Raw genomic sequence first — 27,655 nt, 5'->3', positions numbered from 1 at the left:
TTGGCTGCGGCGGTGAAAGCAATGACACTCAATGATAACATTGCGCGATGTCGAAAACTGGTGCCGTAGTGCGGCGAGTGCAGAGTCGTATTCGCCAGGAGGGGCCACGACAGACTTGTCATCGGCGCGTGCTGCGGCACTTGGCGCGGCCGGTGCTGCGGCGCTGGTCCCTGCATGTAGCCTCTGATAAGTACGCTGGTCCTCAGCCCCCAAACAATGCAAAAGAATAGCCTTGCGTTGCTCCGGCTTGAATGCGGCGGCTCCGGATGCCAGCAACTGCACGTTGAACATCTGCTCCCACTGCTCCCATGGCAATGAGGGATGGCCGGGCGTCGGAAGGAAAAACGGTGGCGGAGCAAGCCCGGTGAAGCTCATGGTGGGCGGATACGGACGGCGCAGCGGGGCTGGGGGTACGTTCACGACATCTTTGTCGCCAATGTGGTGTCGATCGAAGGTGGAAGTCAGACTCCAGCCGTCTCAAAGTAAAAAGCCGTTTATTTAACATATACAACCAATATATATAATGAAGAACAGAAGCGCCCCCTGGGAAATAAAGAACTGAAATGAATAACGAAACTGAATATAACAGTTGTGTACAAGAGTTCTGCAAAAGCTGTATTTCCATATTACTGAATTTTGTCATATTCATGTGTGACATGTCAATTTTGTGTGCTTTAGATGTACTATCAGATTCAATTCACAGAATTGTGTTATCATTTTTCCTTGCAGAGTTAGAGAGCTGTAAATGTGATAGTTTCGTTTTCAGAATATTTTTGATTTTTGCCAATTTTTAACAAAAGTGGTTAAAACATAGTGGTTCCTTTGAAAAGCGGGGAAGAAACCACTATCTTAGCTAGGCATTCCAATGAATGCACCATACTTATCATCAAAGCAGCAGCAATTGCCGATGGTGACTCAGTTAGCAAGCCATCAATTGCATTAACAGACAAAGAACTGGTTTTTCTGAGGTCGCACATGTGCTCTCGTTCATCTTAGGTCATGAATTTTGAATGCAACACATGTCGGGTTGTTGCTTTGTAGGGGGCACTTTTGTCTTGGTGTCCCAGTATATATATACGTGTTTCTCATAATAAATATCAGTTGCAAGTCAGCGCTTGTCTTCGTCATCCTTTTTTGTCCCTCGTCTATGTATGCGCTGTAAGTGACGATTGATACCATGTAGTCTTTAAATGGTAGCGTGGAAGTGGCAAGACTAATAGCTACCGTATTTACTCGATTCTAAGTACCCCCTTTTCTTCACGATCGCGATGCCAAAAGTGAGGGGGGTGCTTAGATTCGAAAAATCTAGAATGACCCCCCTCCCTCTTTTCGCTGCGACATCACGACGAGATGGGTGCGAGAATTAAGATTTTATTTTGCAAACCTTCAAAAGAAAAATCGGTGCAGAGTGAGAACCCTCCGCTTGTGTCGGATGCTCAGTCCCTATCAGTGCCGCTCGAGTTCGTCGCACCGCTTGAACCACCGCTCTGGGTGTCCCACAGCAGGTCGTCTTCCGTTCGCTCGAAGTGGTTTGCGATCGAGCACTCTTAAATGATTTGACGACAACGTCCACTTGGACCCACTTTCAAGCGTCCGAAATCCACTTTGGAATGGTTGATGGGTACGCTTTCTGCAGCTTTCGCCGTACAGCCATACAGTCAAACTGTATACACCGTACTCGCGCCGCGGACGCCGTGCCACCTCGGGACTCCGATGGCTCAGGCTCGATAACAGAGTGAGTCAAGCGCGCTTGGCGGCCTTGGCTACGCGCTCTTCCTAACAAATAGGGGGGTGCTTAGATTCGCAGGGAAACTTTTTCCCAATTTTCTCGCAAAAATAGAGGGGGGGGGTGCTTAGAATCGCGCAAATACAGTAATAGTGGTTTTACTTTGCGTATTTTGCTAGGAAAGTGAGAGCATGGCCGTGGTTGAGCACGTGCAAGAGTGTGTCATACCTTCGGTCTCCACGGCATTGATTGCTTTTGAAACAGTGGTGAGAGTTGCTTCGCGAAATTTTGCGCATCGGTTTTTGCTAAAAGGCACGTGCTCTGCATTGATATAGTATTATAGTATTTGCATCAGTAGTAGCATTATTACATTATAATAGTATTTGCAAAAAGCCGTGCAATACATGGCGAGAAAGCCGGGAAAGCACGCAGTGCGCGGGGGGTGCCTCAAGGTAGATGAGGAGGCGGATGAGAAAGGAGAGGGCATTGAATCAATCGGCACACAATGTGATGTCGATACTAGGCTGCAGAAAATGGAGGCTTTCCAGGAAGAATTCTCAAGCAGGTACAAAAGCTCAAAAATGAGCTAAACAGAAAGTGTGATGCACAGAAGGTAGTGGAAAAGAGACTTGAAGAAGCCGAGGAAAAACTGAACAGGGCTGCCATTGTGAATGAGAATGTGCGTGACAATGGAACGCAGACCCAAGACATGACAGACGAGGGAGTGTCAGCAAAGTATGTGGAAGGCATGCAGCATGATGAAGGGATAGCTGGAAAGAGCGGCACCTACCTTAAGGCCACCACGCGGAAAAAGCAGGAGCCCAGGGCACAATGCCCCTTGTCGAGTTTGAATCATGCAAAAAAGGACAAAGGAAAGCAGGGAGAGGTAGGAGAGAGTGAATGGGTGATTATCACCAGTGACTCAAACCTGGCTGGGTGCTCAAAAGCAATTGTGGAGAGGGTTAAAGGCGATAAAAGAGTGGCAGTAGGGACATTTCCAGGGTGGACACTGGGTTCTGTCATGGAGTGAGCAAAAGAAAAGCTCGAGGAAAATGCCCACTTGTGCAACCTTATCATATTAGCAGGTGGGCTAAACGATGTCCTAAACAGGAAAGGGACTGGAGTAGCCCAGCGCTTGGCGAAGGGGGTGGACGACTTGTGCAAGCTATATCCTCAGGTGCAGATCGTGGTAAGCACGGTGCCAGAAGTGCCTGTACGTGACACTCACGTACAAAGAGCTGTAGTGGCTGCTAATGAGGCAATACGGAAAATGAGCCGAGAGAAAGGCTTCGAGGTTGTCGAAGTAAGCAGGGAAGTGAGAAGGTGTGGTGGTTTTAAACGAGACGGGATCTACGTCAATTACAGGCTGGCACGAGAAGTGGGCTGGAGACTTGGTGGTCGCGCTGTTGCTTCTTTAGGGGGCCCGCGAGCACTCAGGAGGCCAGAGTAGATAGTAATGAAGAAGGTCCACTAGGGGAACCTCAGAAGAGCATCGCCGTTGATAACAGAAAAAGGAGGAAAGCAAGGAGAGCTCGCCATGCAATATGCCACATAAACATGCAGGGCAGCAGAAGAAAGGGAAAGTGGGCAGAGATTGAGGAGCAGTTAAATATAGATTATATAGGGGTGTATGCGGTTACAGAAACACACCTTAGAGACTCAGAAGAGCGGCCAGTTATTGAGAATTATGTTTGGGAAGGGTGCAATAGAACGAAGTCGGAAAGAAAGGGAGGGGGAGTCGGAATGCTCATCCATCAGGGAGCCAAATGGAACAGAGAAAATTCAGAATGTCGAGCATCTTTGATTATCAGATACAATGAGTGGGAAAGAAACTTGGCTGGGCATTACATATTTATGGAACGGAAATAATTGGACAGAGAAGAATAAAGAGTTAGTGGAATGCATAAGCGCTGATATTAAGGGTTTTGGGAATGGTGCTGATATTGTCCTATTAGGTGACATGAATGCCCACATACAGGATTTAGATGATGATGATGAGGTTTGAGGTTTAATGGTGCAAGGGCCAGGTATCGCCAAAGAGCGCCATGCTAGTGGTGACGAATTTGTAGTGGTCTGATGGGTAAGCAGTAAAGAAGAAACTAGGAATAGGCAAGAATCAGATGTGTGCGTTAAGAGACAAAGCCGGCAATATCGTTACTAATATGGATGAGATAGTTCAAGTGGCTGAAGAGTTTTATAGAGATTTATACAGTACCAGTAACACCCACGACGATAAGGTGAGAGAGAATAGTCTAGAGGAACTTGAAATCCCGCAAGTAACACCGGAAGAAGTAAAGAAAACCTTGGGAGCTATGCCAAGGGGGAAGGCAGCTGGGGAGGATCAGGTAACAGGAGATTTGTTGAAGGATAGTGGGAACACTGTCCTAGAAAGATTGGCTGCCCTATATACACAATGCCTCATGACCTCGAACGTACCGGAATCTTTGAAGAACGCTAACATAATCCGAATCCATAAGAAAGGGGACGCCAAAGACTAGAAAAATTATAGACCGATCAGCTTACTGTCCGTTGCCTACGAAGTATTTACTACGGTAATCGCAAATAGAATCAGGAATACCTTAGACTTCTGTCAACCAAAGGACCAGGCAGGATTCCGTAAAGGCTACTCAACAATAGACCATATTCACACTATCAATCAGGTGATAGAGAAATGTGCGGAATATAACCAACCCTTTTATATAGCCTTCATTGATTACGAAAAAGCATTTGATTCAGTCGAAACCTCAGCAGTTATGAAGGCACTACGGAATCAGGGTGTAGATGAGCCATATGTAAAGATACTGGAAGATATCTATAGCAGTTCCACAGCCGCCGTAATCCTCCACAAAGAAAGCAACAAAATCCCAATAAAGAAAGGTGTCAGACAGGGAGATACGATATCTCCAATGCTATTCACAGCATGTTTACAGGAGGTATTCAGAGACCTGGAGTGGGAAGAATTGGGGATAAAAGTTGATGGAGAATACCTAAGCAACTTGCTATTCGCTGATGATATTGCCTTGCTTAGTAACTCAGGAGACCAATTGCAATGCATGCTCACTGGCCTGGGGAGGCAAAGCAGAAGGGTGGGCCTGAAAATTAATCTACAGAAAACTAAAGTAATGTTTAACAGTCTTGGAAGAGAACAGCAGTTTATGATAGGTAGCGAGGCACTGGAAGTGGTAAGGGAATACATCTACTTAGGGCAGGTAGTGACCACGGATCCGGATCATGAGACTGAAATAACCAGAAGAATAGGAATGGGCTGGGGTGCGTTTGGCAGGCATTCTGAAATCATGAACAGCAGGTTGCCACTATCCCTCAAGAGGAAAGTGCATAACAGCTGTGTCTTACCAGTACTCACCTACGGGGCAGAAACCTGGAGGCTTACGAAAAGGGTTCTGCTGAAATTGAGGACGACGCAACGAGCTATGGAAAGAAGAATGATAGGTGTAACGTTAAGGGATAAGAAAAGAGCAGATTGGGTGAGGGAACAAACGCGGGTAAATGACATCTTAGTTGAAATCAAGAAAAAGAAATGGGCATGGGCAGGACATGTAATGAGGAGGGAAGATAACCAGTGGTCATTAATGGTTACGGACTGGATTCCAAGGGAAGGGAAGCGTAGCAGGGGGCGGCAGAAAGTTAGGTGGGCGGATGACATTAAGACGTTTGCAGGGACAAAATGGCCACAATTAGTACATGACCGGGGTAGTTGGAGAAGTATGGGAGAGGCCTTTGCCCTGCAGTGGGCGTAACTAGGCTGATGATGATGATGATGGGTTCTGTTAATTTAATGTGACGTGGCTGTAAATGGGCCTAAAAGAGTTGGTGTAAATTGCATAAAATCCACACATAATAAAATTATGGCAATGATTAATGACGTGTACTATGATCCCTAAAATGCATTAAGAAAGAATTATGCATTATATAAAATATGCGAGATGCTAAAATTGCTTAGAGCACTACTGCCTCGCCAGAGCCCTTGAAACACAAGGGCCTAGAGGCATGTGCTATGAGACATAATTATCACAGCGGCATCCTCTGAAGAGAGGAGGCACTACGAACTAATGGGGCTAATAACATGTAGCACATCTTTCAGGAAACCTAGGACTGCGTTGGTATCAAAGAGCAGTTCTGTACCGAGTAACATAAGAGGATGAAGGGGGACGTGCTGCCGGTATGCTAAGGGAAAATGTTTCTTTCTTTCAGATTCGGATTCCCGACACTCCAGGAGGATGTGGAGGACGGTCAGCCTCTCCCCGCATCTACCACAGGTTGGAGGCTCATTTCCAGCGAGTAAAAGGTTATGGATGCCAAATGTGTGACCTATTCTTAGACGATAGAATAGGGGAGGCACTACGAACTAATGGGGCCAATAACATGTAGCACAACATCTTTCAGGAAACCTAGGACTGCGTTGGTATCAAAAAGCAGTTCTGCACCGAGTAACATAAGAGGATGAAGGGGGATGTGCTGCCGGTATGCTAAGGGAAAATGTTTCTTTCAGATTCGGCTTCCCGACACTCCAGGAAGACGTGGAGGTCGGTCAGCCTCTCCCCGCATCTACCACAGGTTGGAGGCTCATTTCCAGTGAGTAAAAAGTTATGGATGCCAAATGAGTGTCCTATTCTTAGACGACAGAATAGGGCACCTGTTCGGCATGATTTTGTTGCAGAAGGCCAGAAACCTAATTGTGGCTTTATTATGTGCAGCTTATTATTTGTTTCCACGTCCCACAAGCGTTGCCAGTAGTTTCGCCGTTTCCATTGTAAGAAGGACTTCAGATCTATGACAGGGACTGCAGCGGTAGAATTAATGGCATGTGATGCAATTGACATGGCCATCTGGTCCGCTAGAACGTTACCCTGGATGCCCCTATGGCCAGGCACCCAGCATATAATCACATGCTAGTTAGATATATATGCTTTACATAAGACGGAATAGAGTTTAATAATTACAGGATTTTTGTGCTTACAGAATGATATCAAAGACTTCGCAACACTTAGGGAGTCCGTATATATAACTGATTTTTGAGTTTTGATTTCCTTATATGCTTCACAACCGACAATATTGCGTAGGCTTCAGCCGTGAAGATACTAGTTTCTGGATGCAGTAAATCGGATTCTGAGAAGGATGGACCGAAGGCTGCATAGGACAACCCGTCGTGCAACTTTGATGCGTCTGTGTAGAATTCCGTGCAGGAATGCTTATGCTGGAGTTCCAGGAAATGCATTTGGATTTAAATCTCTGGAGCGTGCTTTGTAACTTGCATGAAAGATATATCGCATTGTATCATCTGCCACTCCCAAGGAGGTAGCAGCTTAGCTGGAGACATTAGGCGATGTTTGAGGAGTGGGACATCCATTTCAGTGCTAAGCTCCCTCACACTCAGTGAAAAAGGTTGTCTTACAGAGGGACGATTGCGAACGAGTGCAGCATATTTCATGTCGTTAACGGTATTAAAACACGGATGTTGAGGATTAGAGCGAACTTTTAGAAAATATGTTTGTCTGATTAATGTTCTCTGCAGATGGAGTGACCACTCATTTGATTCTACATATAAACTTTCAATGGGACTTGTTCTGTAAACGCCAGTGGCCAGTCGGATACCTGGATAGTGGACCGGATCTAGCATCTTTAGCGCGCTCGGGGCGGCAGAATGATAGATCACGGCACCATAGTCCAATCGTGATCGAATTAGGTTCTTGTGTAGATTCATCAAACATTTTCTGTAGCTGCCCCATGTTGTATAGGATAATATTTTCAGTAAGTTCATTGTTTTTAAGCATTTCACCTTGAGATACTTTACGTGTGAAATAAATGTTAGTTTAGAGTCAAGTGTGATGCTTAAGAACTTGTGCTCTTTGTTCACAGGGATTTGCTGGCCATACATTTTGATATTGGGATCTGCAATGAGCCCTCTCTTTCTTGTGAAAAGCACACAAGAACTTTTGTTCGGGTTCACTTGAAATCCATTTTCGTCTGCCCATTTAGACATTTTGCTCAAGCCCTGTTGTACTTGCGTCTCACACACTGCAAGGTTGCAGGATTTGAAACCTATTTGTATGTCATCTACTTAAACAGAATAAAAAATGGCTGGTGGTAATGAAGCCCAAAGCGTGCTCATCTTCACGATAAAAAGCGTACAGCTAAGCACACCTCCTTGGGGTACACCAGTTTCTTGTATAAAAGGTCACGACAATACATTGCCGATTTTCACGCGGAAGGTACGTTTGGACAGATAGCTTTCTAGTATGTTTAGCATATTTCCACGAATGCCCATCCCCAACAAGTCTCGCAAGGTCCCGTATCGCCACGTTGTGTCATACGCCATCTCCATATCGAGGAATATTGATAAGAAGAACTGTTTATGTACAAATGCATCGCGGATATTTCCTTCAACGCGTACAAGACGATCAGTTGTGGACCGCCCTTCTCTGCAGCCACACTGATAGGGCTCCAGCATATTGTTCAGTTTAAGGAAATGTATTAGTCTACGATTAATCATTTTTTTAAATAGCTTATAAAGACAACTTGTAAGAGCTATCGGGCGATGACTTGCCGCCAAGGAAGGGTCTTTACCCAGCTTCAAGACGGGAATAACAATAGCTTCCTTCCATGAGGATGGAAGGTACCTGGCAGCCTAGATAGAGTTGAAAAGTGCCAGAAGTGTCATTTGTGTGTCTTCGTGTAAGTTCTTAATCATGTCATAGATGATTCTATCAGCTCTCGGTGTTGAGCTTCTACATGTGCTCAATGCAGCAATATTAAGTGGATGGTTATATGGTTCATCCGGACGGCATTTGCGATCAAGTGTCTTAAGTTCAGCTAATTGTTTATATTTGAGGAACGATTTTGTGTAATGTGTGGAGCTTGATACATGTTCGAAGTGTTCGCCCAGAGTGTTCACCTGGTCCTCCAAGGTAGTCCCTTGGTCGTCCACTAAGGGCAGAGGGTGGATTTGTTGCCCCTTTATCTTTCTTACGCCATTCCATACTTTGAGCTTTTGGGTGTAGGAAGTGATGCCCGAGAGAAACTTCTCCCAGCTAGCCCTCCTTGCCTGTCTCCACGTGCGCCTTTCCCTGTGGTTTTGCCAGTTTAAATTCTATGAGGTTTTCTGCAGTTGGGGAGCGACGCAGCAGACCCCACGCTTTGTTTTGTTTCTTTCGTGCCAGTCTGCACTGCTGATTCCACCAGGACACCCGTCTTGTAACAGAGAGACCTTGTGGTTGGGGAATGAACTTTTCAGCTGTGTCGATTATAAGACAAGTAAAATATGCTACTGCATTGTCTATGTTAAGATCAGTGATCAGATCTCGTGATAAGTAAGTTGCTTCCTTAAAATCATTCCATTCGGCGAGGCTAGTTTCCACCGGGGTGTCTGTAGGGTGCACTCATGTTGAGGCACTGAATTTAACATTACAGGGAAGTGGTCACTTCCATATAAATTTTTTATCACATGCCATTGCAAGTCCGGGAAAATTGAAGCCGAGCCAATAGACAGGTCTATTGATGAATATGAATTATTATGAATATTATAATATGTTGGCTCCTCCTTGTTGAAAAGGCATGCACCGGAGTTCACAAGACAATTTTCAATGAAACGACCTCTCGCATCACATCGCGAGTCTCCCCACATGGTGTGGTGGGCATTAAAATCGCCTGCGAGTATGTAAGGGTCTGAAGCTGATCAATTAGGTTATAAAAATCACTTTTTTTCAGATGATAATTAGGGGGTATGTATAAGCAACATACAGTGATCAATTTATTAAAAAGAATTGCCCGAATTGACACTGTCTCAAGGGGCGTGTGAAGGGCGACATGGTGACAAGCTGCGGACTTGTCCACAACTATTGCTACACCGCCAGATGAGGTATTCGCCTCGTTGCGGTCTTTACGGTAGATGGTGTACTGACTAGAATATGCCTCAGTTGTCTTGTTCCCACACCATCAATGTGGGAACGACCGGTTATTTGAACTCCATTGGGAATGTAAATGAGTCCGAACTATTAAATGTCAGAAAAAAACCAATGAATACTTTATGTTTTAAGGCCCCTATGCAAGGAAGTGGTCGATTCATTGCTGCAAGCACTTTCGCTTACATGCAACTAAGTCCACCTGTATTTCTGCCAGTTTTGTGTTGTCTCAGTACGCCGATGCAAGGACTGCTAAGGCTCGTGTCTGATCCGCATGTGAAGGCTCCAGAGCACAAGGCACATCATCACCATCATCATCATCTCGATGGCATTGCCATGATGCGATCCACTAACCCGCTGCTGTTCTTCATGCAGGTTTTGACGTCAGTTATCATGCGAATGCTGCTGCTTCTTCTTGTGAAATCAACGAGCGTCACTTTGGGACGATCGCACCCGTGCTCCGATGACGTATTAACATGGGACATCAGAACCAACGTGGATTCAACCCATCTGGACACGCCGCCAATGAAAGAATGGATGAATGGACTACCCCTGCCGCACTGTGGGCTCGGTGGCATTGCCACGATGCAATCCACTAACCCGCTGCTGTTCTTCATGCAGGTCTGTGAACCAAACTCTCTTTACGCGAAGAAAACCAATAATTATTCTCTTGTGCAGCTGCCGAGCCCGCAGTGCTGCTTGTGTGTTGTCTCTGAGTGCTTATGTGTTATCAAATACCTTTTGTTACTCTCTGGGGACATTGAAAGTAATCCCGGTCCGGATTACGCCACATTACTTGCCGAAATGAAGAAGGTATCCGCTGGCCAAGATACGATTATCGCTGAGATGCAAGATCTCAAAAACAAACACATGGCTACGACTGCATCTCTAGAGGCTCTAAGCAAGAGGCTGACGCACCTGGAGGGCAATTACCAAAGTGTTTTATCCATGCAAGCCGATATGCAATCCGTACGGGCAGACAGGAACGAACGACGCAGCTGGTTCATAAACTGGATGCCCGTGTAGATCATGCTGAGAAGCGGTCAAGGCGAAATAATTTGATTTTTTATGGCCTTCTCGATCCATCAGCATAAGAGCGATCAAACGAATCAGAAAAAATTATCTTACGCCTCTGTTCGGATCATCTGAAAGTACCGCTTGAGCCTAAGGAAATAGAACGAGCGCATCGAATTGGTCGGTATTCCCCTGATCGCAAGCGCCCAATTATAGTTAAATTTGTATTCTTTAAAACAAAGGAAGCTGTCCTTTCTAATGGCCGTAATCTTAAAGGCACTGACTTCAACGTTGCCGAAGATTTTTCGCCGGCTGTTAGGAATGCTCGTAAACACCTTGTCGCCTTCGCAAAAGCTAAGTCTGTGCCGTTTTCCCTACGTTTTAAAACACTATTCATAGGTTCCAAGCACTACGTATATGATGAAGCTTCGCAGACGATTAAAGAAGTATAGCAACCACTTCGTAATCAAAAAATAAATCGACGCACCCGAATAGCAGATATACCACGCACTTCTATTTCAGTAATCTTTACTAACATACGAAGCTTCATTGCAAAACGCGAACATGTGTCTAACCTTGTACTAACGTCTAAAAGCAACGTGCTGGTACTCACGGAAACCTGGCTTAGTGACCATATTCCAGACTCGAAGTGCTGGCTCATTTACCGAATTTTAACGTGTTTCGGAAAGATCGCACGACAACACGAGGAGGAGGCGTCCTTATAGCTGTCAGTCAACAATTATCGTGTTCTGTTGTTAGCGTCACATCCAACTAAGAAATCCTTTTCATTCATTGTCACGCCGCTCCACAATCAGTTCTTTTGGGCGTTTGCTATAGACCCCCTCGCAGTAGCCCAGATTTTGCCTGCCAACTTAGCAATGTACTCTGCAAACTAACTTTTCAGTACCCCAAAGCTGACCTCCTCCTATTCGGAGACTTTAACTTTCCAGATATCGATTGGCACAATATAGCTCCATCTCTCGTAAATCAGACAGAAGCAAGAAATTTCCTTGATGTTTGTTTTAATTTTAACTTCGCTCAACTTGTATCTGAACCAACGCGCGTCACACCAGACACAGCTAACGTATTAGACCTAATACTAACAAGTCGACCAGACAGTTTATCATGAATTGCACATCTGAAGGAAATTAGCAACCATAAGGTTATTCACGCTTCCTTTCACTTTGCGCCAATTCCACGCCAGAAACTTCAAAAGACAATACATCTTTATAACGAAGGCAACTACGAGGCTATACGCGATAATCTGTATGACTTCTTTATTTCATTCGAGGCATCCTTTAACAAACACGATATCCATACCAACTGGCAAAGGTTCAAAGAAAAAATAAATGATCTAGCTGACAGGTTCATTCCAACGATAATGTTTCAAATGCAACTTCAGAAGCCATGGTTCACCAATTCTTTGAAGAGACTTGATAATAAAAAAAATGTTTGTACCGTGCAGCAAACGGCAGGACAAACACATGCGTATGGGATAAATACTACGCAGCGGAACGTGCATACTTATGTCCATACTTATGTCGGCCCATGACGGCGTCGTCATGGGCCGAATGCAGAGTTGTATTCGTCAGGTGGGGCCACGACAAACTTGTCATTGGCGAGTGCTGCGGCACTGGTCCCTGCATGTAACGTCTGATAAATACACTGGCCCTCCACCCCCAAACAATGCAAAAGAATAGCCTTGTATTGCTAGTTATCCAGTTATCGGTCAGTTATCCACACTGACGGCAGCAGCAGCAAGGAAAGCGCATTTTTAAGACGCTTCTCTGATGATTACAGGCAAACCGGAGCTTCTGGTTGCCATTCGTCTATGTCAACGTGCGTTGGTCGCTGGGAAACGGAATTTTTCGTCCTGAATCGCTACCACCAGCGGACACGCCCCCAGTCGGACCAAGCTATAAAGGACACACTGCAACCTGCAACTGTCACACTGGCGGCAGCAGCAGCAAGGAACGCGCATTTTTAAGACGCTTCTCTGATGATTACAGGTTAGTTACTAATTTGTTTTATTATATTCTCCTGCATATTGACACGTGTGCTTATCTTTATCGGCCGACCACGTTTCGCCGCTTAACAACTGTAATCGCACAGCGAGGGACGCGCCTGCATGTATCCGACGTTTCTGGAAAGTTATCGATGCTTCTACCCGGCTGTCTGTTGTCGCCGAACCTTGTGTTATCTGATTTCATCGCGTGACTCGAATGTTGTAGAACTTTGTGGAAGGCATGCGGGTCCCAACGATTAGTCTGGAACATTCGACGACTGTTGTATAAAAGCCGACGCGCTTGACCCGCTGATCAGATTTTCGACGATCGCCGAGCGTGTTCGCCGCTATCGTTGTGCTATAAGTGTAGCCTGTTTTGTGGGCACAGGTTCGCCCAATAAAAGTTTGTTTTGTCGTTCACAGTATTGCTACTGTGTTATTCAACGTCACCACCACGTGACAATATTGTTACTGCTGCTGCTGCTGCTGCTGCTGCTGCTGCTGCCGCTGCCACCGCCAAAGGTCCTGTCATGCCATTAGAAAAAGAGTGTTCTCTGTGTGGTGTGCAATTCTGGAAATTTTCCGCAGCTTCTGGAAAATGATATATTGGCCACCCATCACCTGCCTTCAAAAACAGATAAGACGCCCGGTATAATCTTTCATTTTGCCAATCAGGCTATGAGGGATAAATGGTGGCAAAGCAGGAAAAAACTGTCAAGTGAGAATGAGTGTTTTTTTGTCGGAGAACTTAACTAAAAGGACACGCGCCTTGTTGTTCAAAACTAAGCTCTGGGCCAAAACTAACAACTACAAGAATGTATGGCACAACAACAAAGTTCTCGTGCGGAAAACAGACAGGGCAAACGCAGTAGTCATTTCTAATTCTAGCGACCACGAAAAACTGAGTAAAATAATCAGCTGAACTGAAACACTGCTATAGCAAATGCACCCAGTACGCCTTATGTATTACCGCACACTTTTGCTATTGATTTAGAGCCAACATTTCACAAATTTTTCAAATGTTTTCACTTAAACATCCAATCATTTAGAGCCAACATTTCGCAAGTCTTTCAAATGTTTTCACCTAAAGATCCGATCATTGAGAGCCAACATTTCGCAAGTCTTTCAAATGTTTTCACCTAAACATCCAATCTTTTGCTAAGAAGGAAAATGACCTAAAACTTTTCACTGAACAAACGAAAGAATCATTTGACCTTATAATGCTGACAGAAACATGGTGTACTGACGACGTGAATATTTTCCAGCTTCCATTATAAAATACTTTCTATCTGAATCGACCAACCGGTCGTGGGGGTGAAGTGTGCAGGTTAACGAGAAAACCATTAGAGTGAAATATTGAATGAGTTTTCGATGGTAACTCAGGATTATGAGTTATTGACTGTAAAACTTCATAACACAGTGTTTTCTGTTTGTTATCGCCCTCCAAGTGGTTCTGTTACACATTTTCATGAATTCTTAGATACTATGCCTGCGTTCATTAATGACATCAAATTAGATAAAATTTTTGGTGGGGACATCAACATTAACATAATGAAAAATGATTCACAAGAACTCAGGCTTAAAACGCTATTAAAATGCAATGCATGCTGGAATACTATAAAACTGCCTACCAGAGTGACCAAGAATACGTCATCTCTAATCGACGTAGTCATTACAAATATAAATCCAGATTCAGTTAAAGCTGGCGTATTCATGTCGGATTTGAGCGACCATATGTCAATATTTCTATGTTACAAGGGACATCTACAGAATAAAGAATCACAGTCGACACACCTTATTCAACCAATAACTGAACAAAATCTTTTTATGTTTCGTACCAATATCCTGCAAAGAGCCTGGAATACTGTATTTGAATGTAAAGATGCAAATGACGCTTATGAATGTTTTTTTAGCCTCTTAAAACCAATATAGGACGCTTGTTTTCCGTTGAAGTGCGTAAAACAGAAAAATAAGATAGGTAAGCCATGGATTACCCCTGAGCTATCTGTTCGAATACGCAAAAAGAATGCTTTACATGCTGAATTCATAAAAAACTAAAGATGTAGAACTTTTCCGCCATTCTAAGAAAATTCAGAATCGTCTAGATAAAGACATAAAAAAGGCAAGACGCGAGCGTTGTTTCAATGCCTTTAGTTCTTCGAATTCATCTTCGGATGTTACATGGAAAAACCTACAATCTCTGCTAAATTACAATGTTCTTGCTGAACTGATGCATCGTTTGAAAATAAATGGTACTGAGGTAAAGCACAAAGCAGTTGCAGATGCTTTTAACAAACATTTTGTTAACATTGCAGCACACTGCGCACCGATCAATGATCCTGAATACATTTCTCAAAATTCCAGTTTGATATTTCTTTATCCAGTACACGAGGGGGAAATTACTACAATTCTCAGCCTAAAAAACAGTAGTGCCAGGATATTGACGGCCTTCAAATTAAACCTATAAAATATGTTGCTGATCTTATATCTCAGTGCATTACTTATGTCTTTAAACTCTGTTTAAACGAAGGTACCTTTCCTCATAGGATGCAGATAGCGCGTGTCATTGCCCTTTTTAAGAAAGGTGATAAGAACGATATGGGAAATTACCGGCCATTATCAATAGTTCCTGTGTTTTCAAAGGTTTTTGAAAAAGTTATATTAAGGCGGCTAACTGAATTTGAGCAAAAACATAATCTGCTGACAGTCAATATGGTTTCTGTAAGGGGATGGGCACTCAACTCGCTTTGCTAGCACAAGAAGAACACCTACTACAGCATTTGGAGGAAGGCAAACTTGTTCTGGGCATCTTCATTGACCTATCAAAGGCATTTGATTGCATTAATCACAATCTTCTAATTCAAAAACTTGAATGCTATGGCTTTCATGGCAATGTCACTTGTCTTATACGTTGTTATCTAGAATACCACCAACAAATAGTTGTCATAAATGGCTATCACTCAGATCCACTACCTATCTCCTCAGGCTTCCCACAGGGTAGCGTTCTAGGGCCTTTTATATTTAATATGTATATGAACGACATTGTTAAAATTAATGAAAGCGTGAAATTTATCATGTGCGCTGACAACACCAGTATAGTGATAGGTGGTAAAAGATATTGATGACTTTGTCGACGACGCTAATTTCACGTTAGCAAAATTAGATGAATAGACACGTAGGAATAGCCTGCTGATAAATGAGAATAAAATGAAAGCTGTAATATTTCGAGCTAAAAACAAACATATATCAATCAGCAAACTTATCTCAATAAATGCAACACATATTGAGATTACTTCCAGTATTAAAGCATTAGGTGTCACTTTTCATGAACATATGTCGTGGGATGCTCATGTGGATAGCATGGGAAGTAAATTTGCACAAGTAATAGGTTTAACATACAGAATTCGCCATATACTTCCACCGCAAACTATGATGTTAATGTATAATTCATTGTTTTCCAGCAGAATAAACTACTGCCATCTAATATGGTCTGACACAACACAGGGAAACTTAAACAGGCTTCATGGGTTGCAGAAAAAGTTCCTTAGAATTGTTGAGGGCTTGCCCTATCACTTGTACGTACAGCATCTTTTTGACAAGTACAACGTAATCCCAGTGGCCAAACTGTTTGACTACATCTTAGGCAAAACATTTAAAAACGGAAAAATACATAATAGCTGCTTTTTACAACATTTCGCTAACCTACAGGAAAACATTTCTGCTCGCTTGACATGTAATACTATGCTCTGAAAAGCGAGAACTTATAAAACAACTAGCCCAACAGTCAACTCTTATAAAACAATGTATGGTCTAAGGACACTACAAAACAAATTACCAAGGTTACTTAATAGATTAAATAATGAACATGTTAAACTTGAAGATATAACATTCAAAGAACTTCGACAGCATTTTAACAAATTCTAGGCCGTTACTTTCTTAACTTTTCATTTCTGCAAACCAAGTTTTTCTTTGCCCCGTTATCCCTAACAGTGTACATGGTGAGGGAATGGTTCCGTTTTCCCTCTTTCAATTTACAATGTATGCTTTATCTGTTTTGTTTCTCTTTACCATCATTGTGTATGTATTACTATTATTTCTTGCGGATAAGTGAAACTGCATTTATGTTATTTCTTTTGTGACTACTCCATCATTGACTGTGATGTTTTATTGTATGAGTGAACTTGCAATTTGTATTTCCATCTTGCTTTATTTTTTGTGTACGTTACATTGTACGCTCGGAATGTGTAATTTCAAATGTGACCATGTATTATATGCCTTTTTTGTCGTTATGTGACTGCCCCGTGTATGGGGGGGCCTACGACTCTGTCAAGCTGTCATTCATGACAGCTTGTACTGTAAGTCTCCCGTGTCGTGTGCTTTTATGGGACACAAATAAAGACATTATTATTATTATTATTAGTTTTCAACCTTGTGCAACGTTATCGTCGAGCGTGATCGCTTTCACCGCCGCAGCCAAAACAAAGGCGAGTCCGTTCATGACTTTGTTGCCGCTTTACGGGAGTTAGTGTCACATTGTTCGTATGCCTCGCAAGATGATGATCTGCGGGATCAATTCGTTGCTGGCACAGCTTCCAAACGCGTACATGAGCGGTTACTGCTCGACGGTTCCACACTTTCATTCGAGAATTCAGTTCAAATTGCACTTCAGTTTGAGCAAGCGGCTGAGGAGCTAAAGAAGCTTTCTGCTTTGGTTGAGGCAATTTCATTGCGGCAGCATCGTAAACCATCTTTGCATTCTTCGCAAAAAGGAAATTCACAGCCGGCAGCCCCCTTTCAGCAGAATTTAACGAGGAGCGCGGGCGGCTTACGTGCACCTCGCCTTTTTTGACTAAACACATCTCTTCTTTTTTCTTTTTTGCAGTTTGTTTCATGCTGCTAGCTCTAGTCAGCAGCTGGAAGCAAGTAGAATTGTTGTAAGAAGCAGCTTTGTAATCATATCTGTTACACCTATTATCTGCTTTTGGCAATAAAGTATCTGCCCTTTTCAAAAGAGCACCTTGCATGCTCTTGAGCTCAATCTCTCAGTAAATGACAAACAAATGTAACTTGCATTGTCCCTTAAGGTTTTATTTAACGACAGTCGACTGTATTACATTGCCTACTAGAAGCACAAGCATTCACAAGTAACGTGCAACTTGACGTAGAGTTGCCTACACAGGATGTACTATTTGTAGCATAAGAAGTTCCATCTCAGAAAACGTAGCCGATTAAGAGCAACTGCAATGCCGAAAGCTCGGAATGGTACTTCTAAGGCCGCACTGCTTGGGTAGTAGCTTCCACAGTGTTGTCTACTATGTGCGAAACGGAACCATGAAAAACGTGCCCCTAGCAACAAAATGAGCAAGGCCTCTGTTGGCATAACGTTGGCCACACACCGGGATGCCAGCAGGAAGTTGGGTGACAGACACACCTTGCAGATGAAGCGCCCCTTGGCAGCGGCTGGATGGCTGCTCGTCCTTTCAGCACACACTGCATGGAACAAGCACAGGCAGCGTGTGCACAGCAGCTGCGGTGTCTGGCCCTGTGCCCTGGGGCACCCGAGACTGCATGGCTCACACGACCTTTGCACACTGCATTAGCCAACGAGAACATGATGGAAATGTGCAACCAGCTCTGCTTTCCTAATAGTCACAGGCTACACACAGTAGACTCCCAAGTGTCAGGAACCAACTTTTTGTGAAATTCTAATGACACATCAAAGCAATGGTGTCCTTCCAGCTGCATTCGTGGCAGTGCTGACATAATGCAATACTAACGCTGTTCTGGCAATGGTAAGTGTTGAAAAACGAATAAATCAAACAGTATCAGATGCATTGACTGAAAGCCTAGAAGCATTCCCAAGGAATTTGAAGGCAAATCTGCAGAGCTGAGGGATATGATAGACAATGGGCACAAGTAATACAAGGATGCAGCATGTCCACAACTATGATCAACAGTAGCATTTAATAAGATTTAACACTAAATAACAACAGAGTATGCAATGCACATTGTGGGATATAAAGTGCCACCCTACGCCTTATTTCCCAGCTTGCAAGTGGCGACAGCTATTGGCCAAGTTCATTCTCCAGAAACTGGCACTCCTGCGGCAACAAGGACGACATGGCTAGCGCGCCTCAGCTACTTTACCACACAGTCCGTGCTTATTCCTCTCAGGGTCAAATCACGTATGCGGGAACATGTCACCAGGACGCGCCTTATTGGCCTCCCCATGACCACCCACAGGCACCCCGTCCCACGAGTTCTACACTCACAGGCCCGCAACCAGCGGCCTACGTGGGACTTCTGCACCAGTGACTTCTCGTGCTTGGTCGACAGCTACCCGGCCACCTAGCACAGCAGGCGCGCATTGGTCTTGCAGTGAGCCTTTGCCCACAAGCCGCAACTCTGGTGTATCTTAGTTTAATAAACCTGTGTTTGTTGGCTATCTGGCCTGGAAGCCTTTCCTGCGCCATGTCAGAGAGTCGACGAACCCTGCCTTTCATGACCGTTGTTCATATGGAGAGCATCACTTAAGCACAGAGCTTTTGCACTGTTGGTAACATGTATCATGGCTCAATTACCCCTCTTTCTCTTTGGGCAAATGTAGTACCAATAAAAAAATTTGAAGAAATGGCTTTTGCAATATAAATAGCGAAAAAGAAAGAAAAACTCACGAACTGGCTGCAACAATTGCCGGAGATTTGCTCTGTGCGACACTTGGATGGGCCAAGCGGTGAGCAAGATGATGAAGGCTGCAGCTGGCTTTCTCCACTGATGCATCGTCATTGAATGTAAATGGCTCTTCTGTGGATGCAGGATTGCAACCGGCTGTCACCCCCCATGGCATCGCCTCACTCTGCTCTTGGCCCTGAGCTTCCGTGACAGCAAGCATCACACCATTCTGTCTCGCCTGTAGAAGCTTGTATATGTCCCAGGCGGCCGTATTCTGCCAGTAATCCCTGCGCACATTGGGTGTGACAAGAGCCACGGTGGTCTCCTCTGCTGATGTCTTTTTGCCCATGTCTGCTCGCAATGAAGCACTGGGAAGTCCCTTAAGGAAGTCCTTCACTAACACAACTGGATGCTTCGAACCTATGCTCATAAATGCATGACTGCATGCATCAGAATTTGGCACGCTTCCTTCTTGGCTATCTAGTGTTTCCTGCGATTGTTTGGACGTCCGGAACTCTCTCAACGACCGTGGCTCGGAAGATATGTAGCTTGTTGTCGTCGTCTCTGCCAAAGTGGCAGCCTCTTGCAATTCATTCACAGCGTCACATCCTAAAGTGCCTTCTTCTCTCGGTGACCAAGACACACTTGGTAGACTGTATTTGTCCTTGCTAGATGGGGACCGCTTCTGTGAACACCTCTGCTTTCCAAATAGAGACTGGGAACCTCGTTTCAAATCCTTTGTGGCATCACCAGACTGTGTGCCTACACTTGGCAAAGCCAAATTTCTGGGTGTAGACTTAAGACCGGAAGCCTCACTTGCAGAGGACTTCTGTCGTAAAGGTGTCTTAGGCACAGCTGATAGCAAACTGTGAGCTTTGTACTTGACTATGTAATCGAAACGCTTGGCGGTGCCTTTGTGGGGTCCATGTTGTGTCCGCAAACCCTTGTGGGCCAGCCCTGGGCAATAAAACAATGCCGGTGAAAAAAACAGTCCAAACAAAAAAAGCATGCAAGAAAAGAGCAACAAAGAACACCTGTGTAACAAAGACAAAAGACATACAGTCAAATCCGCCTATAATGATACCGGTTTTAAATATATGTCAGTTATAACAATGAGAAGTTTCTGCACTGCCAACTTTTTAAATGTTTTCTATGGTGAAATAACCCGCTTAATAGAATGCCCCCATGCTACATTATCAGTTGTAACGATAATATAATATTATAATATTGTACAATTTTATTCTTTTGGTTTATTTTTTTGTATATACGTGTGCTGCTAATATTGTATAAATTTTATTCTCTTGGTTATGTAACAATGTAAATTCATTCCTGCTTGGGCCAAGCAATGGCCTGCAGTATTTTGAAAATAAATAAAGTCTGGCTGCTGGGTGACCGTGCCAAAAAGTAATGGAATGTGAAATCCTTGAAAAGAAAAAGAGAAATTTGAGCTTCTGCACCCTTGCTCGCTGCCCCAATGACTGCTGCTTGCTTGCAAAATACAACCTGTTTTCCAGCCTTCTCCGCATCATCAGCCTCACGTGCCTCTCTCCCATCGCACTCCACCCCTCGAAACTCAAATGGGCTATACCAATAGCTCTATGCTGCGCCACCCTCCAAAACACCTGTCCACGATGTCCTGGACAGGGACATCGTTCACATGGTGCAGAGCTGCCAAATTTGCCAGGAGCATCAGCGGGCCTCACATCATGTGGAAATCACCCCCTGGCCATTCCCACAGAGACCGTGGTCACGCTTGCATGTGGATATTGGGGGCCCTTCAAGGGCCACTACTGCCTGGTGGTGGTGGACGCCTTTTCGAAGTGGGTGGAGCTTCTACCTGTCACCACTCCATCAGCAGGTGCGACCACTGCAGCGCTACGACAGGTCTTCACCGCCCAGGGGTTGCCGGACGTCATTGCCGGACGTGTCCGACAATGGTCCTGTTTCGCTAGCAGAGAGTACCCGGCCTGGCTGACGAAGAACGGAATCCGCCTGATGATGGTTCCGCCGTACCACCCTGCTTCAAATGGTGCAGTCGAGCGGGTGGTGCAAACCATCAAGGACAAGCTCAAGAAGAGCCAGACTGGCGACTTCAGAACGCAGATTGCCTGGATACTGTTTCAGTACCTGACCACGCCTCACGATGTCACTGGCCATGCCCCCTGTGAGCTCCTGCTGGGTCGGATGGTCAAGACACCCTTGGACGTCTTGCATCAGAACCTCCAATTCACAGTGCTCCTGAAGCAGCTGAAGCAGAAGCTGGATGCTGACTGAGGGCACCGTCCTATGCCTTTGCCGGAGTCGGGAGCTCCAGTTCTCGCCAGGAACTTCTGTCCTGGCCCACCCTGGTCCATCGGACAGGTGGTGCATCCTGCCAGCGCCTTATTGCTGCTCGTCCGCATGCCAGATGGGGCCACGTGGCACAGACATGCCGACGTTGTCAGGCCTTGCCTCGTGACCTGGCCAGCACCCTCAACTGCCACTTCTGAGTTCCAGCCCGCAGGAGGACTAGGGGCAGCACCAGTCGCTTCCAGCGGAGCGCCGCCCACCTTGGAGGCGGCAAGCGTTGCCAGTGGTGTGGAGCCCCTTGGGCCGGTGTTGAGCCCGTCACACCTCACAAGGCCGACCAATGCAGACCCTCCGGAAGGAACGAGGCCGGCTCAGGCAGCACCAGGCGTTGCCACACCTGGCCTGTCAACACCGGTGCCCAGGCGGAGTACTCGACGGCGGAGGCCACTGGACCATTACACTCCTGGGTTGCAGGCACTGTTGACCCGGCTAGTATGGAGGCAGAGCCTCGTACATTGAACTTAGAAGTTTTTTGTTGGCGACAAACTGTGGGTAAGGGGGTGTAGCAAGCATGCGACGCCCCCTCTGGCATAATCTTCGTTGGCCCGCCAGGCTCAGTTAGGCAACATCGGTCACCCCATCAATAAAGACCGGCAAGCACAGCTGCTCGGCGGTCAGTCATCGTTCATCACCACCACAATGCGGAGTGTCTGTCTAACTTAGGGTGTCTTGAGCCCTCCCTTGTTCACGAACCCGGGCGGATCATGACGGAAGGTCGCGTTCATCCTGGATAACTGTAATGTCCATCACTCCCCGCCCAAGGTCTCAAGTGTAGAAGTTCCTTTCCTGCAGCCGAACAGGACGGCAGGTTTGCAGATGGCGAACATCAATGTGATTGCCAATTTTGAGGTCATGTATTGTTGCCGGTCCTGAACAAGTAAGCCTTGTTTATGGACATGGCCACGCAGACAAGCAAGATGCAACCACATATGAAGATGACACCAATCATTGCTCAAAGCACCATTGCCCAAAGCACAATCGCCGTGAAGCTTATCTTTGGTGCATAGTCCGAAGTAAGTACTTTTATGGCACAGAACTGCTTTAGGAAAGTTCTGCGCATGTCAGTACAGCACTGTCAGCACCTGTAAAACTGTCAAATGAGACAGTGTCCGGAATCGCAATGCCACCACTCCGCAGGTCTCGGAAGAACATTTTTGGCTTTAGTAGGAAGCACATCGGAAGGCGACAGATCTGGGGCCTCCATGGCACTCACTTCCTCGGTTACGACAAATCCAGCGTGCCGAAAGCAGTTCTGTAGAGTGGCAGGGGCCACCGCCTTCCAGGCAACTGCAAGCATGGTTATTGCCGACAGAAGACTAACAGCAGATGACCATGCGGTTCAAGAGGCACGCTCTGTAGAGGACCTTAAAATTTTTTAAAATGCCTGGTCCCTGGGCTGGAGGACACTGGGCGGCAGGAATTTCAAGCGGATGGACTCGAGATCATGGATGTGACCATGTGCAGCGCAGTTATCCACAAAAAGCAGTGCCTTCCGGTTTTGCAACTTGAACTTCCTGTCAAGTTTGCGGATGTAGTTGCTGAAGAGCTGCTGCGTGATCCATGCTTTCGTGTTGGCCTCATACCACATGGGCTGTGACTTCTCTCCCTTGAAACACCTCAGGCTTTTTGATTTACCAATCACAAGAAGCAGAAGCTTCTCTTTCCCCGACATGTTGCTGCCTACCATTATGGTGACGCGCTCTTTACTATGCTTCCCACCGTGGCAGGGATCTCCAGACACAGAAAGGGTTCTATCAGGCAGCATCTTTTAGAATAGAGCTGTTTCGTCGCAGTTAAAAAACGTCGTCTGGCGATAACTGGAACAACAGCGACTCCAAAATCTCTGAGCGATAATTTGCAACAAGGGTCCGGTCGACGGCACCACTCTCGGCACGCATCCTCTTGAAAGTGAGGTCGTACCTTTTCTTGAAGTTACTGAGCCATCCGTCACTGAACATAAAGCCCTCGATGTTTATCCCGAGAGCGAGCGTCTCTGCCTTCTGCTTCAGAAAGTCTCCAGACACAGCAATCGGCTTGGCAACCATAGCACAGAACCACATGTGGAAGGCTTCTTCGAGCTTCGGGTGGCTGCCGTCTCTAAAATTCTTTCTTTCCAAGCTGGAGGAAGACTTAGTTCCTTCGCCGAGAATTTTCGCTTTGTTTCTCATGTAATGTGAGACCGTCTGCTTCGAAATATTAAATTCTTGAGCAACTCCGCTTTGAGACCAGCCGCTCAGGACTTGCTGAACAATGGCGATCTTTTTTGCCATAGACATTGTGGTATATTTAGCACCACGTTTGCCAGCATTCCCCAGTGCAGTCTGCGCGGGCATTATCGGCACCATTGGACACTTGACGCTATGTTTCCGTTAACACATTCAATCACCGCAACCTCGACACAGCACGCAAAGCAAACACCACCGCGCTGTCACGCCGGCACCATTTGCACAAACTAAAAATATGGCCTACTCGCAGCGTCGTGCACATAGAAAGAAACAAATTAGTTGCTGGATTGCCTTGACATAGCTTACTAAGCTCAGGCTGAAATGGCTACAGTCACTCATAGCCACTCTACCAAACCAGGCAGAAACGATGATGATTGGCGGGGATTTTCAGTAACGGCACCTCGTGAGGCAGCAAGGAGGCTCAGTCCAAACAAAAATGGCGTTCAGCAAGTCGAACAATGCACCGGTCAGAGTAGGTGGGGACAAACGCCATCGATCGAGTTGGCTTAATGAGTGTCCAAAAAATCAGACGAGAGCTTGCAAGGTGTCCGAACTTTCGGCAGTTGTTATACGTTATGGTCTATGGGGAGAATGGTGGTGCCGTGAAGCAGACCGAATAATCGAGCATGTCCGAATTGTTGGAGTCCGAAAAATCAGTCGGCAACTGTAATCCTTTTGAAGTGAACGTGCTCACAGTGCGTGCTATGCTGTCGAACGGCAACAGCCAAACGGCCACAAATTACATAGAACCCCGCTGTTACGTTCCTCACTGCTGCGTTTTCCCGGCTGCTATGTCGTTTTCATCCGGTGCCGGCATAGCTTCCATAGGATCCAATGTATAAGGAACCCCGCTGTTACGTAGTAGCTGTGAAAACGTTCCCGCATGATGTGTCGCAACCCGGACCCGCCTGGGCTAAAGTAGGCAACGCGCTTCAACCGCCATTTTGACTTTTGACGAGTTTTGACCGGGCTTGGCTATGGAACTGGCTGCAAGAAGCCGCACGCCAGTTCGAGAGGCCGCCACTAGGTGGCCATTCGTGAAAAACTCTCTCACTATCATCACTGTGATTACGGTCCTCGCATGGTTTGTTGGACGGGCGGACGGATCGACTCACGGAGGAAGGAAACTTGGGAGAGGCCCTGACGTCACTCTTTGTGAAGCTATAGCTAAAGGGAAGCTGGAAGTTGGCGATGCTCCGCCTATCGGGCCAGCTCTCCTCTTTTGTTTACATTTCTCGCGAAAGCACGCTGCGCTGCGCGCAAAGGGCTGCTCGGACGCGCGCGCTCCGCAGCAATACTGAACAATCGTTAGCATGGTTACACCAAAGAGGGCAAAATTTCCCCGCGGATATTCCTTTGTTCGTTGCCATTGCCGTGGCGCGGTGACGACGAGGAGCACAAGCCGCATGATGCCGGGGAGTTGCCAGATCCTAGCTTTGGAGAAGCTGTCGCGGCTTTGGACCTCCTCCGCAGGTACGTCGCACCTCACAGTGATGTTGACAGCAATGCGGCCTTCCAGGCTATTGAGAAACGTGTGGTGATTTCTAGCGAGCGAAAGAAACGGCTAGCCACCATTCTAGACTTTTTTAAGTTCTAAGCGCACTCTGTGGAAATAAATTGTCTATAGTTGAAGCTGCACTTTTTTAATTCATTTTCGTAGCTTTCCTCACTGTTGCGTTTTCCGGCCTGTTACGTTATTTTTCCTCGGTCCGGTGAAAAACGTATGAACGGGGTTCCACTCTATACCTGGTGCCTATTGATGGCTCTTGGTGAAGTTTTTTCAAACTTTGTTCCAATATATTAGTTGTGAAATATTTTTTGTTGTTTTCTCAAAACCACAATTTTGATGATGATGCCATATTGGAGGTGTATTATCTTTGCTTCTACTTGTGCTATCCCTGTAAATTTTTTTTTTTTACAGGAAGGTAAAGCTATATAGAGTGCAAATTTGCAAAATAGCATTGTTGCATTCATTCGAAAATTTTTAAAAATGTTTCTTTCTTTTAGCAATTAGATGGATTTCTCTCACCAAAGTTTGCAATGTTCTCATATTATATAAGATTGGGTTCATTTCATTTCCTTACCTTAAAAACCCCATAGGGGCATGACATAAGAAGTGGGTGTACATATATATTCATTATGCATCAGTTAAAAGATCACAGCACACAAGTTTTACATACAACACACGTGAATGAAGTTGGCACATAATTTCATGAAGTACATACATAGATAGCACAAATAATGAATGTGAATAACAAATTCTCTACTTTTTATTCTGAAAAGTGGTCCGTTAGTTTTTGCACGAATGTAGGTATACAGCTTGTGGCGGCAATTTGGTGCGGCAGGTTGTTCCAATCTGTTGCAACGCGAAAAAAGAATGAGCCAGAAAAGGTGACAGTACGAGTGCGAGGGCGGCCAACTCAGTACGTGTGCCGAGTGCAGTGTGATATGCGGGCAGCGAGAATGTCGTACTTACGCGATTGTAAGTCGACCCCCCCCCCCCCCCATATTGGGTGTGACAGAGGAAAAAAAATGTAGAGCATATCCAAGGGCGCATTCGATAACGAAAATTTATTGGCAGCTGGCATGGTCACTGGACTACTTGTCACCACTAGTGCCATCGTCCTCACCAGTGCTGCCATTGTCATCGCTGCTACGGTCCCACAGCGCGTCGTCATCTAGCAAAATTCCACATTTGGCAAACAACCTCACCACGACATATTGTGGAACAGTAGCCCATGCGGAATGCACTAAACCACATGCAACCGTCAGGGAGACTCTTTTGACAGATCCGGTTGGTTCACGGCCTTCTGCCACCAGCCACTTGTATTCACGACGGAGATCCGGGCTTGTTTCATGACCACGTCGCACTTCACTGGTAGTGACCGATCCCGCATTTCAGCGATGTATGCCACAAGCTTGGCCTACAGCTCCAGAAAGCATCCAGACTTCGGCCCGTGGGAAATTCTCCACTTGCCGTCACAAGTGAAAATTTTGCTTCGCTGCAGTCGCCACTCTCGCACCACCCATTAAGAAACATCGAACTTGCAGCCCGCTGCGCAGTGATTTGTTTGTTCAGCATAAAGAACGACAGCCCTCTTGAACGCTGCTGTGAATGAGTGCCGAACGTCTAGTGGGCCTGGAGCACTCATGATGACTGAGCAAGCATGGAAGTAGCACATAGCCGGCAGTAGAGTTGAACGTGTCAAACTAAGAACTACAGGAAAAGATAAACACGTAAGCAGTGTCTGCTATTCCATGAACTATCGATACTCCCCACAAGCGCCACAGTTCTGAGGGCGCCGCCATGAATGGAACATTGGCACTTCCATCAACTATCGGCACCCCCCCGCCCATGAGTGTTGTGTGCACTGTAAAACTCTAAAAAATGTCGGAAAACCCTTTCGAAAAGCGAACAAATGCGCGGGATAGCGAAAAGTTACGGCTAGGGCCATAGAGCAAACATAAAATTGTAACTATGTTGTAGCTCCCCTGATATCTCATTGGTCTCTCTTTTTTGGCGAGTCATGTTTTGGTTTCAATTGTAAATCAACGCCCCCACTTCAGATTTTCAAATAAAAAAATAGGTTGACTTACAGTTGTGTAAATACGGTAACTTATGGTGGTTAAGTATGATAAAGCTTATGAAACAGAGAAAGAGTTCAGATGCGATGACGATTAGGAAGGGTATTGAAACCAGATTCTTTTTCAATGACGACACACCCACATTCTTGCTAATTGTTCT

General features: G+C 45.5%; 1 protein-coding gene across 5 annotated transcripts in view; it reads right to left on the bottom strand.

The window, feature by feature from the left end:
- LOC126535674 (uncharacterized) overlaps nucleotides 1-27,655 on the bottom strand; it is a 372,872-nt gene that overhangs the window by 217,036 nt on the left and 128,181 nt on the right. For all 5 annotated transcript variants that reach the window (XM_055073269.2, XM_050182479.3, XM_055073268.2 and 2 more), the window contains exons 8-9: nucleotides 19,339-20,293; nucleotides 18,096-18,255 (exon numbers count right to left, since the gene is read on the bottom strand). In XM_055073269.2, the coding sequence (XP_054929244.1) occupies nucleotides 18,096-18,255; nucleotides 19,339-20,293 (1,115 nt within the window). The remainder of the gene's footprint in view (nucleotides 1-18,095; nucleotides 18,256-19,338; nucleotides 20,294-27,655) is intronic.

The sequence above is a fragment of the Dermacentor andersoni genome, chromosome 7 (genome assembly GCF_023375885.2).
Source record: "Dermacentor andersoni chromosome 7, qqDerAnde1_hic_scaffold, whole genome shotgun sequence".
In the NCBI taxonomy this organism is placed as follows: Eukaryota; Metazoa; Arthropoda; class Arachnida; order Ixodida; family Ixodidae; genus Dermacentor; species Dermacentor andersoni.
The sequence above is the reverse complement of the archived record's forward strand: the minus strand, read 5'-3'. Positions and strand labels throughout refer to the sequence as shown.